The sequence below is a fragment of the Scylla paramamosain genome, chromosome 19 (assembly GCF_035594125.1).
Source record: "Scylla paramamosain isolate STU-SP2022 chromosome 19, ASM3559412v1, whole genome shotgun sequence".
Taxonomy (NCBI): Eukaryota; Metazoa; Arthropoda; class Malacostraca; order Decapoda; family Portunidae; genus Scylla; species Scylla paramamosain.
This window is the reverse complement of record NC_087169.1, coordinates 9,809,645-9,827,809: the sequence shown is the minus strand read 5'-3', so window position 1 is coordinate 9,827,809 and position 18,165 is coordinate 9,809,645. Positions and strand designations below refer to the sequence as shown.

General features: G+C 41.4%; 2 protein-coding genes across 2 annotated transcripts in view; both read right to left on the bottom strand.

Annotated features, from left to right (window-relative positions):
* The window catches only part of LOC135110059 (glutamate receptor ionotropic, kainate glr-3-like), a 177,724-nt gene that overhangs the window by 59,638 nt on the left and 99,921 nt on the right, over positions 1-18,165 (bottom strand). The window lies entirely within an intron of this gene.
* LOC135110058 (uncharacterized) lies at positions 1,381-10,485 on the bottom strand. Its single transcript, XM_064022025.1, has 3 exons — positions 10,332-10,485; positions 9,864-9,970; positions 1,381-1,678 (listed from the first exon to the last, which is right to left on the bottom strand). Exons 1-3 carry the CDS (start codon positions 10,344-10,346, stop codon positions 1,498-1,500), a joined length of 303 nt encoding a protein of 100 aa, XP_063878095.1. The 5' UTR covers positions 10,347-10,485; the 3' UTR covers positions 1,381-1,497.

Below are 18,165 nucleotides of genomic sequence, written 5' to 3'. Positions count from 1 at the left end.
TAACATTCGCACACTACACATAAGATACCAAAGGAACGAATACTACACATTCACACAAGAACATTGCCACTGGAGCTTCTCAAAACCTTTCCCCGCTCCGTCACTGTAACACGGAAAAAAACACTAACACACACACACACACACACACACACAGACAACCTGTCACTAGGGTCGAACGAGGAGAAAGTGAGGGCATTTCGTCGCTGTGGAAACCTAGATGAGAGCCAAGGGAGAACATGTGTGTCTAGTTTCTGCAACGATTTACAGGGGACCGTAAATAACCTCTGGAAGAGGCTACAAGAAGCACACAGTGAAACTAGACGGAGCTTGGAAACCTTGAGACAGGTTTAGCTGTTTGAAGCATCCACACATTATAAAACAGCCGATGACTCGAAGCTTCGGGAAGTGCGTCGGTGATCTGACCTCCTGCACTCCCAGGTGGTGGAAGGGGGAAGAGTACCAGGTTCCTCTGCTTCTCCTCGGTTCGTTTAGGAGAGAGTGGTATTTCGTCCCTTACACTGAATGGGGCGGAACATGGTTGTTCAGTGCCTCAAAAAAAAAAAAATTCCGCCATCTACAAAGTCGACACAATCTCACACTTCACTATCTCCTCTTCTTTAATGACGCTGAACTGTTCCTCTCTCTTTTACACTGAACATCCTCGTCGTATCCATGACTAATAAATCTAAATTGGAAATTTCGTAACTTTCTTGCTAAAACGGTTTCTATGAAGTCGGTTTTTCACACCCTCACCTGTTAACTCTGTACAAAGCCTATCCATTCATGTATATGGAGTACGCTTCACAAAATATAGAGCGAGCCGAGATTCCACTCACACTGCTCATATGAAAAGGGTACAATCAAAAGCATTTTCTATTATCAGCTCCTCCCCTCTAACTGTCTTCAGTCTTTTTCTTCGCCGCAATGTCAGATATTTTCAGGCAAACTACTTGCCTATCTTGCTAATTGCATGCATCCCCTTCGCCCGTGGCCTCGCTGCACAAAACATTTTGCTTTGTCTTACCGCTATTCTATCCGCCTTTCTAATGCAAGAGTTCACTAATATTTTCGATCTTTCATCCCCTTCTCTTCGAACTTTGTAAGGGTCTGCCTGCTTCTGTATTTTCTCCTTCTTATGACAGAAACTCTTTGAATAGGGGAGGTTTCATGACACTTATTCTCCAATTTTCGATTCTTTTTTTTACTGCGCTTTACTGACTTGCACTCTGAGAGCCTTTTTCTTTGAAATTTGTGTTGCCGCTAGGCATTGCCCCTCCAGCATATAAAAAATGAAATTAAATAAAAAAAACTTCCGTGACCCGGTGTTCCACTTGACGAAAACTACAACTATGGATTGAATATTTGGACGGCATGTAATATATTCCAGCAGATAAAATCTGAGACACAACAAGACATGAATGAGGGATCATTTTCGTATGCAGACCACTCTGCTACTGCCTCCCTAACACAAGCTCATAATATCAACACAAATCAAATTCACACTCCTTCCAGCATACCTGCTGCGTACAATGAGAAGACACCGTAAAAGTCCTTCAACTCGAGTGGCCGCCGCTCTCTGCTTGCAACAGAGGAGATCGGCTTCAGACACTCCGTCGAGTTGTTGATAGCATCCAGGATAACTTTTCGTACAATGCCGGAGTCCAAAAGTCTCATCAGGCTGTGGATCACGATGCATTCATTAAATCACTAAATATTTGGCGTTATTTATTTCTTAAATTTATGTATGTATGTATTATAGTTTATTTATTCTATTAACTCATTGTTGTATTTCTTTACCAATTCAGTATCTGTTTTGTATCGGTGTGTGTATTTATCTATTTGTATTATTTTACAGGATTAGGTCACGCTCTTAATGTCCCATCTTTTAGTAACCAACTATCATATATATGCCAGACACTCTCACCTCTTATGCGCTCGGCACACAGAGACGGGTTTCTGACACGGAAGCAGTAGTCATTCCAAAGGAAATCAGCAAAATGACTCCTCAGGTCTCCCCAACTAGCAGAGGCAAAACGCCAGAGGCATTTCTACTTAGGGGAATCTTGAAAAGGGAATAGAGCGATAGGACAAGATACTGATATGAGACTGTGAACGGAGGAGCCCAATGGAGAAGAGAGGGTAACAGAGTAAGCAGGATTAGAGGTTAGGAAAAGGTCAAGAATGTTGGGCGTATCTCCAAGAGGGTCAGGGAGTAGGAGTACGAGTAGGGTGTTGCACCAATTGTTCTAGGTCGTGGAGGATAGCAAAGCTGAAGGCTAGTTCATCAGGATGGGCAGTGAAGGGAGAGGAAAGCCAAAGCTGGTGAAGAACATTGAAGTATCCAAGAATGGAGGCCTCCACAAAAGGGAAGAGAACTTTGGAAGTAAAGTAGTCAAAGAATTTCTTATAGTCAGAGGATTTAGGTGAAAGGTATACAGCACAGATAAGTTTAGTTTGAGAGTGACTCTGTCGTCGTAGCGAGATGGTGGAACACTCAGAAAATTCAAGAGCGTGCGCACGAGAGCAGGTTAAGTCGTTATATTCCCTGAAAACTCTGGCAATGTTATAGCTGGTAATGTTAGGTTACCTTCTCATTGTGAAAGTAGGAGAAGTGTTATTAGATAAGTTACTTCTCATTAATCCTATTTGATCTTCAAATTTAGTTAACTGTTCACCATAATTTATTTTTTTGGTGTTCCTACTTGATCGTAGACTTCAGAATCTTCTTCAGTTAACAATATATCTTTTAATTGGTTGAAAGTAGCCTGATAGCTACTCCATTTTTCTCTTAATGATTCTATTATCTTCTGTAATTAAGTTAAGGTTATTTGGTCACTGCCTAATGGCTCATTACATTTTCTTAATAGCTCTTGTTAACCAACAATGTTTTGTTGCCAACGATTTCCTTAAGATATATGTAAATTTAAACACACTAAATTTATCTATGTTGTACACTTCTCACCTAATTCCTCTGACTATAAAAAAAAAAAAAATTATTTGACTACATAACTTCCAAAATGGAGCACATTCTCTGTTCCCTTTTGCGGAGATCTCCATTCTTGGAGACTTCAGTGTTCACCACCAGCTTCCTTCGCTGACCATCCTGGTGAACTAGCCTTTAACTTTGCTATCATCCGTGAACTAGAGCAACTGGTGCAACATCCTACTATATCCCTGACCGTCAGGAAGATAAGACCAACATTCTTGACTTTTTCCTAATATCTAATCCTTCTGCTTATGCTATCACCCTATCTTCTCCATTGGACTCCTCCGATCAAATCTCATTTCTTGTCAAATCAAATCAAATCTTGTCCTGTTGCTCTAACCCCTCCTCAGAATCCCCTAAAGAGGAGGTACCTCTGTCGTTTTGCCTTTGCAAATTAGGATGGCCTGAGGAGGTATTATGCTGATTTTCCTAGGAACGACTACTGCTTCCGTGTTAGAGACCAGTCTCTGTGTTTTGAGGTGATATTGTCTGGCATGGAAGCGTACATTCCTCACTCTTTCTTTAAACTTAAATTTTCCAAACCTTGGTTTAACACAGCCTGTTCTCATGCTACACAAGATAGAGAGGTGGCCCACAAAAGGTACTTGAGCCTTCTATCATTTGAATCTCATGCACTTTTTATTTCTTCCCGGAATCACACCAAGCCTGTTATCCTACTAGCCAAAAGATCCTTTCTATTAATTGTCTAAATCTTTCAACATCTAACTACCCTCGTGACTTCTAGCACCTAGCCAAAAATATGTCTAATAACGTTGCTTTGTTAAAAATTTCCCTTCTTTATTTCAACCTGGTGGCACCACTGCCATTTTTATCTATTTCTAAAGCTGAAGTCTTCGCTCAAACCTTTGCTAAAACTCCTCGCTCAAACCTTTGCTAAAACTCCTATCTTGAATGATTCAGGGCTTGTTCCTCCCTCTCTCCCACCCTACGACGACTTCATGGTACCCATTAAGATCCTTCGCAGTGATGTTTTCCATGCCCTCACTGCCATTAACCCATGTAAGACTTATGAACCTGACAGGGTTCTCCACAATTGATCTCCGAAACTCTGCCTCCGTTCTTGCATTTATTTTGCTTAGTCAAACTCCTCCAACTCAGTCTATCAACTTCTACCTTTTTTTTTTTTTGCTGGAGGTTTGGCTACATTCAACCTGTTCCTAAAAAGGGTGATCTTTCTAATCCCTCTAACTACCGTCCTATTGCTTTAATTTCCTATCTAGGTTTTTTTTTCTAATCTATCCTCAACAGGAAAATTCTTAAACACCTATCATTTCATAACCTATTTGATCGCCAGTATGGGTTTCTTTAAGGCCGCCCTACTGGTGATCTAGCTTTCTTTACTGAGTCTTGGTATCCTCATTTAGGAATTTTAGTGAAACTTTTGCTCGTGCTTTAGAGATATCAAAAGCTTTTGATAAGGTCTGGTACAAAGCTTTGAATTCCAAACTATCCTCTTATCGCTTCTATCCTCCTCTCTTTAACTTCATCTCCAGTTTCCTTTCTGACCTTTCTGACCTTGGTGTCGTAGTAGACGGTCAATGTTCTTCTCCTAAATCTATTAATAGTGATATTCCTCAAGGTTCTGTTTTGTCACCCACTCTCTTCCTGTTATTTATCAATGATCTTCTAAACCAAACGTTTTGTCCTATTCACTCCTACGCTGATGATACCACCTTGCACTTTTCCACGTCTTTTCATAGACGTCTAACCCTTCAAGGAAATAAACAGTTCATGCAAGGAAGTCACAGATTGGGGCAGAACAAACCTACTAATGTTTAATGCCTCAAAAACTTAATTCCTTTATCCACCAACTAGACACAACTTTCCAGATAACTATCCTCTCTTCTTCAATGACATTCATCTGTTCCCCTCTCCTACACTAAACAACCTCAGCCTGTCCTTTACTTATAATCTAAACTAGAAACTTCACACTTCATCTCTAGCTAAAACAGCTCCTATGAAGTTAGGAGTTCCGAGTCGTCTCCGCCAGTTTTTCTCATCCCCCCCCAGCTGTTAACTCTGTACAGGGGTCTTATCTGTCCATGTATGAAGTATGCTTCACATGTATGGGGGTGTTTTCATTCATTCTGGTCTTAGAGACAAAAGCTTTTCGTCTTATCAACTCTCCTCTAACTGTCTTCAGCCTCTCTCTCATCGCCGTAATATTGCATCTCTTGCTATATTACTACCGCTATTTTCACGCTAACTGCTCTTCTGATTTTGCTAACAGCATGCCTCCCCTCCTCCCGTGGCCTCGCTGGACAAGTCCCCGTCTCTAATGCAAGAGTTAACCAGCACTTTCAGTCATTCACCCCTTTCTCTCTGGTAAACGCTGGAACTACCTAGTGTATATTCTGTATTTCCTTCTTCCTATGACTTGACTCTTTCAAAAGGGAGGTTTCAAGACGCTTATCCTGTAAATTTTGGGTACCCTTTTGAGTCTGTTCGTGGATCAGCATGACAGTTTTTTTTTTTTTTTATTATAGTTTTGTTGTCCTTGGGCTTTGTCCCTCCTACATATAAAAAAAAAAAAAAAAAGGAAAAAATATTCCTTCCTCAGTATTATAGTTTTTCCCATTATCTGTCAGACACCGAATTTTATCTCTCACTTTCGTCTTGGCTTTTACATAACTACAGAATAGCTTGGATTATTTATTAAGTCCTTTTGTTAATAAATTTCTGCTTCTCTTCTCATCTTTGTATATTCGTTCCTTGCACTTCTATATCTCATATAGCTTCTTCCATCTCCATGTCTTTTGTATGTATTACACAACATATCTCTATTTATTTTTCTCTATCTCTATCTATTTTTCTTGCAGCAATGCAACTGCCATCTAACTACTCTTTTGGATCACCTGAAGATCCGCCACCCCACAGGGATCACCTGAAGATCCGCCACCCCAGATTGTCTCACCTGAAGATCCGCCACCCCAGATTGTCTCACCTGAAAATCCGCCACCCCACACTCTCTCACTTGGTTAGGTTAGGTTAGGTTAGGTTAGGTTAGCCTAACCTAACCTAACCTAACCTAACCTAACAACATGAACGCATTAAAAAAACTGAGTGGATATAAAAAATGCAGAAAAAAAGTTTACTTCATTAAAAGTATGGGATCACCTGAAGATCCGCCACCCCAGATTGTCTCACCTGAAGATCTGCCACCCCGAGTGCGGCTGGGGTGGCGGATCTTCAGGTGATCCACTTTTTTGTCATTACTATATTTGTCTTTTTATAAGGGATGTATCTTCTAACTTGCTTTCTTAACCATCTCAGCTTTCTGTTGTACTTTTCTTATATGCTGCTCATTTTTTTAAACGCATTGTGCAGAATGCAAAGAATGGACTTTGATTTTATCGCATTGGAGTTTAGTTAATTTCTCCCTGTCTTTTATTCATTTCGTCCTCTAATTCTTTCATTTTCTCATCATTGCTTTCTCTAGCCCATCTTTTAGTTCTAATAATTCGTTCTAATAATTTCTAGTGTGTGTGTGTGTGTGTGTGTGTCTGTGTGTGTGTGTGTGTGTGTGTGTGTGTGTGTGTGTAAGACGGCCACTGGCCGAGGGCAACAAAAATTGCAAAAAGACCCATTGAGGTTGAAATAGTTTAAAATACAGGATGTCTTTACACATCCCTCTTCAAAGAGTTCAAGTCATAGGAAGGTAGAAATACAGAAGCAGGCAGGGAGTTTCAGAGTTTACCAAGGAAAGGGATGAATGACCAGAGAATACTGGTTAACACTTTCATTAGAGAGATGGACAGAATAAGGGTCAGAAAAAGAAGAAAGTATTGTGCAGCGAAGCTCCATGAGGAGGGGAGGCATGCAGTTAGCAAGATCAGAAGAGCAGTTGGTATGAAAATAGCGGTAGAAGACAGCAAAGAGATGCAGCATTGCAGCGATAAGAAAGAAGCTAAAAAAGTCAGTTAGAGGAAACGAAAAGCTTTTGATTCCACCCTGTCTAAAAGAATGGTATGAATGGAACCACCCCCATATATTCGTCCATACATGGAAGAATAAGGCCCCTTTACAGAGTTAACAGGTGGGAGGTGAAAAAAAAAACTCGCGGAAACGACTCAGAACGTTTAACTTCATAGAAGCTGTTTTTGTTACATATGATATGAAAAGTTTCCAGTTTAGATTATAAGTAAAGGACAGACCGATGATGTTCAGTGTAGAAGACGGAGGCTGTTGAGTGTCACTGAAGAAGAGGGGATGGTTGTCTGGAAGGTTTTCTCGAGTTGATAAGTTGGGATACTGAGTTTTTGAGGCATTCAGCAATGCTAAATTTGCTCTACCCCAATCAGATATTTTAGAGAGATCAGAAATCATTCGTTTTTTGGCTTCCTTGAGTGAATTCCTTACTTCCTGAAGGGTTGGACGTTTATAAAAGGACGTGGAAAAGTGTAGTGTGGTATCACCAGTGTAGGAGTGGATAGGACAAGAAGTTCTGTTAGGAAGATCATTCATGAATAATAGGAAGAAAGTGGGTGACAAGACAGAACCCTGAGGAACACCACTGTTAATAGTTTTAGGAGGACAATGACCATCTACTACAGCAGCAATAGAACGGTCAGAAAGGAAACTTGAGATGAAGTTACAGTGAAAAGGATAAAAGCTGTAGGAGGGTAGTTTGGAAATCAAAGCTTTGTGACAGACTATCAAAAGCTTTTGATATCTCCAAGGTAACAACAAAAGTTTCACCAAAATCTCTAAAAGAGGATGACCAAAATTCAGTAAGGAAAGTTAGATCACCAGTATAGCGGCTTTGATGGAACGGTCAGATAGAAGGTTGTGAAGTGAATAGATGTTTAAGTATCTTCCTATTGAGGAGATTATAAAACTTTAGATAGGCAGGAAATTAAACCAATAAGACGGTACTTTGAGGGATTAGAACGGTCACCCTTTATAGGGACAGGCTGAATGTAGGCAAACTTCCAGCAAGAAGGGAAGGTAGATGTTGATAGACAAAGTTGAAAGAGTTTGAATAAGCAAGGTGCAAGCACGGAAGCACGGTTTCAGAAAACAACAGGAGGGACTCCATCAGATCCATAAACCTTCCGAGGGTTTAGGCCAGCGAGGGGATGAACATCAGCATTATACAGGATTTTAATAGCTAGCATGAAGTAGTCAGAGGGTGGAGGAAAGGGAGGAACAAGCCTTGAATCATCCAAGATAGGGTTTTCCAAGATAGGGATCTGAGCGAAGAGTTCAACTTTAGAAATAGATGGGATGGCAGCGGTGCCATCAGAATGAAATAAAGGAGTGAAACATGAAGAAGCAAAGGCACTGGAGATATTTTTGGCTAGGTGCCAGAAGTCACGAGAGGGAGTTAGACCTTCGACACGTTCTATTAATGAAGGAGTTTTTGGCATGAATCCAGACTTGCATGATTCCAGGCAGAAATATAAAGGGCATGAGATTTAGGTAATGAAAGGCTCAAGTATCTTCTGTGAGCCACCTCTCTATCATGTATATCACGAGAACAGGCTGTGTAAAACCAAGGTTTGGAAGGTTTAGGTCGAGAGAAAGTGAGGAATGTACGCCTCCATGCCAAACACTATCACCTCTGTCATGCGCTCAGCACACAGGGATGGGTTTCTGACACGAAAGCAGTAATCATTCTAAGGAAAATCAGCATAATACCTCCTCAAGTTACCCTAATTAGCAGAGGGAAAACGCCAGAGGCACCTCTGCTTTGGGGGATTTTGAGGAGGGATTGGAGCGATAGGGCAAGATATGAGATTGTGATGGGAGGAGCCCAACGGAGAAGATTGGGTAACAGCATAAGCAGAAGGATTAAGTGTTAAGAAGAGGTCATGAATGTTGGGAGTATCTCCAATACTAGTAGGAATACTAATAGGGTGTTGCACCAGTTGTTCTAGGTCGTGAAGGATAGCAAAGATTAAAGCAAGTTCACCAAGATGGTCAGTTTAGGGAAAGCAAAGCCAAAGCTGGTGGTCAGTGGTAAAGTCTCCAGGAATGGAGATATCCACAAAAGGGAAAAAAGAGTCAGAATGTGCTTCACCTTGGAAGTTAAGTAGTCAAAGAATTTCTTATAGTCGGAGGAGTTAGCTGAAAGGTATACAGGACCGATAAATTTAGTTTCAGATTGACTCTATGGTCATAGCAGGATGGTGGAAAACTTGGAAAATTCAACAGCGTTGGCATGGGAGCAGATTTAACTGTTACAGAGACAACATCCAGCTTTGGACTGAAAATAAAATAGAGAAAGTAGGAGGGAACAGAAAAGCGGCTATTGTCAGTTGCCTCAGACACCTGTTTCAGTGAGGAAAAGATGAGGTTTATTAGAGGAAAGGTGGTGTTCTAAAGATTGAAAATTAGATCTAAAACCACGAATGTTGCAGAAGTTAATGAAGAGAAAGTTGAGGAGAGTCTCAAGATACTTAGAGTCGATTCCAGAAGAACAGTCTGACCTGGAGACACATATGGACCCCTCCCCAGATGTTGACTCCGAGGCTGGTGTAGAAGTCGCCATGATAATTTTGAATTTTGAGTGAAGGTGCTGTAGTTTTGTGTGAAGAAAGAGAGTTGTCTTTTAGAGGGCAGGCTGTGACTGTTCCCTTCTGTTGTGAGACACAAAGGGAAACATTCAGTGAGGTCACAGCTGGGCTTAATGATAAGTTCAGAGCACTCACTGATCCATGGGTTTAGACGTGACTGGTAGTAATTATCGTTTCGGTTGGTGTCTACTGCCTTCTCCTTGTGTGTGTGTGTGTGTGTGTGTGTGTGTGCGTGTGTGTGTGTGTGTGTGTGTGTGTGTGTGTGTGTGTGTGTGTGTGTGTGTGTGTGTGTGTGTGTGTGTGTGTGCTTAAAAATAAAACAAAAATAGGCAACTCACACTGAGTTGATCTTGGCAGCCAGCAGAGAGTCTTTGGGGAGGGCAAAACTAAGACTTCTTGGGCCCTGCAGACCTTGGGACATCATGTACAACTGACATTTTCCCGCCTGAAAAATATACTGACTATTGAAAGACCGACTTTAAGGGAGCAGTTTGTATATTCGAGAAGGTTTATTTTCGCCAATATGAGAACGTCTTTAATTTGTCAGTTTTTAACGCGTATTTGAATGAACAAATGTGGATGGTCGCAGTGCCATGAATCATTTGTAGCAATTATCTTAAGGATACTTCATGGGCAACATCTAAAATAACTGAGAAATTGAAAATCTCTCTCTCTCTCTCTCTCTCTCTCTCTCTCTCTCTCTCTCTCTCTCTCTCTCTCTCTCTCTCTCTCTCTCTCTCTCTCTCTCTCTCTCTCTTTACGCATTATGGAGTGATTTACTTATGGAATGACACATAGAGACCAACACTTGAGAAATCCATGTGCAGGCCACCTTGCAATGCCAGTCCCGCACCATAAGCTGCATGTTGCCTCCGCACAGTATTCGCATGCAACAATGGTGTTTGGCCAGGCTTATATAGCAACAATTTCTTCTTCAGTTTCTCAAGCTTAGTACCACTGGCGGCCCCCTGCAAAATTCCAGTTAATGGCATATTTACATTCTTAAAAACATATGAATATTTACAATCAAAAACATATGAATACATAGGACATTTTATATATATATATATATATATATATATATATATATATATATATATATATATATATATATATATATATATAGATAGATAGATAGATAGATAGATAGATAGATAGATAGATAGATATTCATTTGAGGATGAAGGATACCTACACTGCAGAGAACCTTTGCTCCATTTGTCTCTAGATAAAATTGAGTTAATTTTATCTATAATGTTCCATTTATTGCAGATAAGTCTTATCTCTTCTGAAATATTATTTGCTGTATGGGACTTAACCATACGAACAGTATCAAGCATACACACCAAGCATACAACGACGTCAGACAACGTCTGCTCCAAGTACGTCCACACTGGAGCTATTCTATTCCGCTTGGATGCCATTGTTTTACGTGAAATTTAGGCTTTATAAGTGAGATGTACACCTCCGTTCTCTATGCTCTGACGCTGCAAAGTTGCTACAAACGCGACATGTGCATCTTCACGCTGCCTTTGAAAAAGACTTGGTGCCTGTAAAAATATTGTTATAATGTGAGAGAGGAAGGGTTGGAGCACAAAGTGCAAGTAATTTATTTTGAGTATCTGAAAAAAATAAGGCGTTTATTTATTCATGAGGATAATGGTCACGGGTTCCCCCTCTTTTAGGCAGTCTTTTTTTTTTTTTTAACAAATGAAGTCGAGGCCACGCACCACTATTTATGTCATGACGTCACAAGATATCTACCAATCAGTGCTAAGAAACTATTACGCATATGGCAACACTAAACTGGTGCATACTATTGGCCATCATGAACGAAATATTTTCATATCATTCATGCGATTTCTTTAAATACTGGATGAAGGGACGCTATTCATGTATCATTCCTTTATACAACATTTCGTTCACTTGTAGATAGATACCATTTGCAAAGCTTCCTGAATAATATTCATTACATATTTTAAACACTGCATATCTGTTTGTGATTTGTAACTCACGAGTATCAGCCATCAATACTCACGAAGAACCAAAAAGGCGGAACCGGCTCCAAGACTCGGAACCGATTCCAAGCAAGGCCTAGCGGAACCGTCGGAACCGATTCCAGAACGGTTCCCGCCCAACCCTACCTCGCAGTCAGCGGTTGGCTTCTGAGCCGTTTAGGTTAACTCTGTATTTGGCAGTTTGTTATTATATTGGGAAATATTTTACAGTGCTGTTATCAATGAATTTGGACATTAGCACATTTGCTAGCTTAAAAACCCCCTAGGACATATTTGATGGCAGCGGTACTCCCACAGTGCCTTCTGTGACTATTTTCGTGTTTTGTGTGGATCTCCTGCTACAAGCTAACATCCTTTGTTGACTACCCAGGCTCCACGCCACGTGCTCCGCCTCGTGCTTTTATCACGCCTGTTCCTATTTTGGCCAAGCCTCCCTAGTGTGCCACCTGCCACACCAAGCTGCCTTTTGTGCCTATCCTGAGTGATTTTGGGATTTCTGGGCTGCCGTCACTGCTCCTTGCCCCAGGCACGCCAACACGTGCGTTGTCGTCCTTTCACGCACCCATCATCGCCCTGCGCCGCCGATTAGATCCACTTGGGTTTTTCCTGTCACCACACTGCCGCCGTATTTGCTGAGTGCATTATAGGCTTTGCGGCCTGTTCTACGATTTGGATGCCTAATAACAGTATTGCTAGTATTGCTTCTACTCTACCTACTGCTACTGCTTCTGCTGCTGCAATGATGGCTCTTCCTTCTTTCCCCACTATTAAAATCTTGCACCAGGACCCTACCATTAAAAAAAAAAAAAAAATTGGGGATTAGGACCCCAACCATTCTGCTTTGTCGTTTTTACAGCGATGTGAGGGCTTGATGTCAAACAGTAACATCATCTCGGGGGCAGACAAGATGTCGTTTGTCAGGTCGCAGTTGATTCCAGGCTCACTTGCCTTTACCATGATGTCCGTTTTAAGCCTTGTATGGTTCAAGATGACTATACTGAGTTTCGTAGTTACGTAGTCACGATTCCTTTCTTGCGGCTTTTCGTTACGCTGAGTATGCAGCTCGGAAATGTAGGTCATATGGTCGGTCAAATTCATGCTACCGAGTACGCACATGATGCTATTGCATTTTTTGTGTCTGGAAACTGGATACAAATTGGTCAGATGAGTCTAGATAAACTTCAAATCTTCCTAGAGCTCACAAGTTATGTTAATTATCTTACTCATGGGGAAAAACGTGTTGTTTCCACCACTGACTCTCTTTTTGGTTTTGCCATGAAAATCAGTAACAAACTGCTGGAATTGCCTCATGCTCATAGCTCGTCACCTGTTGTAAGTGACCCGCCTTCACTTCAGACGTCTGCCGTTGATCGTATTTTCTTTCAAGTGTTGGAAGTGGACGTTACGCTGATCCCGGAAACTTTTGAAGGTCTGGATTTTTAAAGGCTTCGAATGCCTACCCGACCTATCTGAAATCGCCAGAATTATACCCTCTCACTGTACCCTTATCTTGGCACAGCACACCAGGAATCACCTCAAATACCATCAATGTTGGGGAGTAGAAAACACAATCATTCCGTATCATAAACAGATATATTACTAATAATGATAACTCACAAACAAACTGAGATAGTGCACGTTAATACATGACGTTTCCGTCACTTCACACAACACCGGAACCCGTTTACACCTTCACAGGCCACTGAAATATATCCCCAGACCCCATCATCATGTCCCCATACAATAATTCCCGTATTTCCTCTCCTCAAACCTCACAAGACATCATCATCATCACCAAAGATCACCTATAACACCATAACATCATCCCAAAATCATCAATACACCACAACACCAGCTTCCAAGGACAGCACCACAGCCTCCACTCACAAAATGGCTGCCTCTTTGACCTATGCTCCCTTCAAGCCAGCGTCACCGGCACATTTCACCAACCAAATTTCAGCGGACAAGAGCTCTTGGTACCACAAAAGATTCACCAACTTGATCCTGGATATCAAGGTTATACCGTCACATCGTTAATACCTCCACACTCTCACTCCATCACCATTCCATCCCAAAAATTCCTCCTGAGAGACGCCTCCCTTCCGTTTTACCTCAAGGCCTATGGCGCTCTGCTTTCCCCTCTGAATGCGGTGTTGCCCCCTCAAGCTCCCCTCATTTCAACATATTTACACCTCAAATACATTTCCTCCCTTTACACATACAAACATATAGAGAACTTAAATTATGAATTGAATAATACTATAGGATATAAAATGAGTAAATAAGCCTTATACTAACTTATAACTAAGAATAAGGATAATATTTAAAACAGAACACGGTGGACATTAAGAAAACGTGTTCCCTTTCAAGATAAATTCGACCAATAACATGACACCTTCGTCCCGTCGTTCAGCTTTTTCATGAACCTATTGTCGCAAAGATGGTCACACCTCCTCATATTGCTTCCTTCTCAAGAAAAAAACTCAGGTCTGTTCGCTCATCGCCTCCACCCAAGCATGACACAACTTCTAGGAATGTACCTTCAAAGCAATTTTCAGGCCACTCTCGTCCTAAACTTTCCTCATCGGGTCGTCGTGTCCATTTTCATTCCTCTGCTCCTACACGATATACGCGCTCACCATCTCCGTCCACGAGACCTCGTATTCCTTCCTCTTGAGCGTCCTCTCCGCTTTCACTCCTCTGCTCAGACACGATATACTCGCTCACCATCTCCGGCCCCGGGACCTCAGATGTCTCCTGAGCGTCCATTTAAATTCTGTGTTGTTAATTGTCCAAGTAACCACATGACAGAAAAATGTTTCAAAATTCTAGAATGGCAGCAAGAGCAAGCTGTTACGGCCTCTCCGTCAAATTTTCAGAGCCGTCAAATTCAGTGCGGGAAAGATTAGTGCCGTCTTGTCTTGTCCAAAGCACTCTCACTCTTCCCAGTGTCATTGCTGCATTTCAAGGAATGGAAGTTTACCAGTGCTCTTCTTATGACACTCCTCTTTCCTTGAGAGTTGACACTGGTGCTTCACGTAATCTCTTGAGTGTCCAGGCTTATTCCAAATTTAAAGACTTATTTAACCTTCCCTTACAGCCTGCTGTTAATAATCTTTTCAGTGTACAAGGTCTTTCCTTACATGTCCTTGGTACAGTTGTTTTCCCCTTGTCTCTTGCCAAAAATTCACCACCATCTGAAGCAAAATTTTTTGTAACTCCTGATTTTGTTCTCAACAGCGATGGTCTATTAGGACTTGACTTGCTTGTGACTCATGGTATTGATGTTTCTCCTCAGCATCATGCTATTTCATATCAGGATATTGTTATTTCTGCAATGAACATTCCGGCACCACTCAGCCTCTAAACTTCAAAGCATTTACGCATCACAGATCACGGTTTGTCATTGCCTGATTTCACAGAGTTGAAACGTTCATTCTCTGTTGTGGATGTCTGTTCTGCTGTTGTGATTGGAGATTAGCGAGTGGGTCCCATGAGTGTTGTTTGCCTTCCCGTTCGCGTGGTGAATGAGCATATTGAGTCCTGCGTCTTATATTTGCCAGAGTCCGTTCGCATTCATAGGTTGGTTCTTGAAAGTACTCTTTCCTGTGTCCGAGAAGATCATGTAACTGATGCCTTGGTGCCTAACCTAATCGGTGCCCCGATTTTTCTCTAAAACGGTGTATTTCTTGGTTCTTTTGAAGTCTGCGACAGTTGGTTCTTTCATGACTCTCCACACCTTATTACTTCTGTTTCTCCTAATACAGATATTTCTCATGATACTGCTTATCTCATTTCTCAGCTTTCAACTCATGCTAAGGTGTTGGATTTCCCAACAGCAAAGTCTCGTCTTCTCGATTTGCTAGTCAAACACAAACCGGCTGTTGCTTTGCTTAACGAACCTCTTGGCGTCACAGACCATATTGCGTATCACATTCGGTTAAAACCTGATGCACGTACTTCTTTCGTGCCTTCCTATCGTTTGCATCACAATCAGTGTGCCATTGTTCAGAATTTAGTTGATAGAATGCTGAAAGACGGTATCATCCAAGAATCACACTCTCCATGGAACTCACCACTGTTTTTAGTTTTAAAGAAAGACTGTTATTTTCATGCTATAGTTGATTTTCGGAAAGTTAACTCTGTGACCGTCCCTGATCATTATCCTATCCCTGTTTTAAGTGACCTTTTGCAGTCCATCAGGACTTGCCAGTGACTTGTTAATAGTCTTTTTCAACGTCTTATTGGCGATGGTTTGTTTGTATACCTTGATGATTTGATCTTGGTGTCTCGTGTGATCTTGAGTCTCACTTTAACAAACTTAAATTTATTTTACAAAAATTCCAAGAAGTAGGTCTTAAACTTAAGCTGCTGAAATGTAAATTCCTTCTGTCACGTCTTGAGGTTTTAGGTCATGTATTTGACAAGGATGGCGTTCACACTACTGATGGTAAAGTTGAACAGTTCTTTCCTCGGTCTTGCAGGTTATTACCGTGCATTCATCAGAGACTTTGCATTCATTGCGTCGCCTCTCACGCACCTTCTCAAAAAAGGATGTCTCTTTCGTATGGCACAACTCCCAGCAAACTATCTTTGACAGACTCAAACATGCACTCACTCATGCTCCAATCCTTGTCTTTCCAGATTGGTTTTTACACTCTTCACTGATGCAAGTGCTTTGGGAGTAGGCGCTGTTCTAATGCAGGAGACAGATTTCTCGTTCTCAGGTCATTGTGTATGCCAGCCGTACCCTGAATGGTGCTGAGTCTCGCTATTCAGTTACTCATCTAGAGGCTCTGGCACTGGTATGGGCTTTACATAATTTTCGTGACATCATCTATGGCTACCAATTGACTGTTTATACTGATCATGCTGCCTTGCTTCAGCTTTTTCAAGGGTAAAAATTTATCAGGTCGTCTCGCTAGATGGTTTGTCATAGTCGATCAATTTAAACGATCAAGTATTTGTGCGGTAAAGCAAATGTAACTGCAGATGCTCTCTCTCGAAATGTTGCTGTTGCTTCTACGTCAGAAATTACTAATTTCTCGCGAGAGAATCTTTTTGCTGCCCAGCGTCAAGACCCTTTATGGTCTGCTGTGGTATATGCCTTAGAATCGGGTGATGAGTCTGTTTTATCCAAGTTGCATGTACATTTATCTCAGTTTTCCCTTGCTGATGGTATATTATGCCGTACTGTGTCAGTTTATCAGCAAACAGTGACGCAACTTCTCATCCCCACTTCTTTTTATTTCATCTGTGCTTCATCTCATTCATGACGCTCCCCAGTCTGGTCATCCAGGCCGTGACAAATCTTTAACAATGGCTCGTAAGCGTTCTTACTAGCCTACGATGAGCCTTGACATCACAAATCATGTAGGGCAATGTCTTTCTTGTGCAGAAACTAAAGGTATCACACACACAGCTCCTATGCTTGATTATCCAACTCCTGGTGGTTCTTTTGATACTGTTGCTATAGATCTTCTGCAATTACCTCGCAGTCTTCTGTGTTGATCATTTCAGTGGCTTTGTTATTCTTGCACTCATGCCCAACAAATCTTTTACAGTTGTGGCCCATGCTTTAGTGTACCACCTCCTTTGTCCATTCACTACACTTTCAGTTTTGCTTCCTGATAATGGATCATAGTTTAGAAATGAGGTACTTAATATCATTTGCCAGCAGTACAGAATTCCCCACTGCTTTATTACTGCTCACCATCCAGCTTCTAATGGACTTGTGGAACGGACTAATAGAAAAATTTTGGAGATCCTTCGGCATGCTGCAGATAAACTTCATGAGTCATGGGAAGATTGGCTTTTGCATGTAGCTACTTCCATTAATGATTCTGTGAATTCATTTACGGGAAAAACTCCTCACTATATTGTGTTTGGCGACGAGAAACGTCTCCTTTACGACATACTACTAGCCCAACGTGTGCCAGTGTATTCCGCTGATGACTATGCTCAGTCTCGTTTCTGCACGTTTCAGACTATCCATGCGTCTGTGCGACAGACTACAGGCTTCACGCGCAAAGATGAGTAGTCGGCAGCACAGTAGAGCCACGCCTGTGTCCCTTGGTATTGGTGTCTTTAAGGCCTCACCTCTGCGTCAATCTAAATTAGAACCTAAATTTTCAGGCTCTTTTCTCATTACAGAGTCTTTCTGGTAATAAATTTAAAATTTTTGATCCAAATCTTAATATTCCAGAAGTTGTCCATGTTGACAGGTTAAAGAAGACTCGGGTCCCCACTTCCTCTTCTTCTGCTTCTCCAGTGCCTGTCTCCACCTGTTTCTCATACCTCTGTTCATCCTATCCCTACACATTCCTATTATCTCCGTAGTAGGGCTATGTAAATTTTCTTGGAATATGAAATTTCATTTCATATTTATCATGTACTTTCTCTCTCTCTCTCTCTCTCTCTCTCTCTCTCTCTCTCTCTCTCTCTCTCTCTCTCTCTCTCTCTCTCTCTCTCTCTCTCTCTCTCTCTCTCTCTCTCTGTTGTCCCAAGGATTTGTCTATTTTCTAGTGCCCCTGGTATAGATTATTATTTTTAAACCTTATGTTAGGATTAAATTGATCACTGTTTTTGTGCTATCCTGCAGTGATATTGCTTTTTATCCTGC

What these genes read in the sequence shown, in the direction of transcription:
- LOC135110058 (XM_064022025.1), bottom strand. An exon ending in GCTGCCAAGATCAACTCAGT is followed by an intron (nt 1,679 to 9,863) that starts GTGAGTTGCCTA and finishes CGTGATCCACAG; the next exon opens with CCTGATGAGACTTTTGGACT.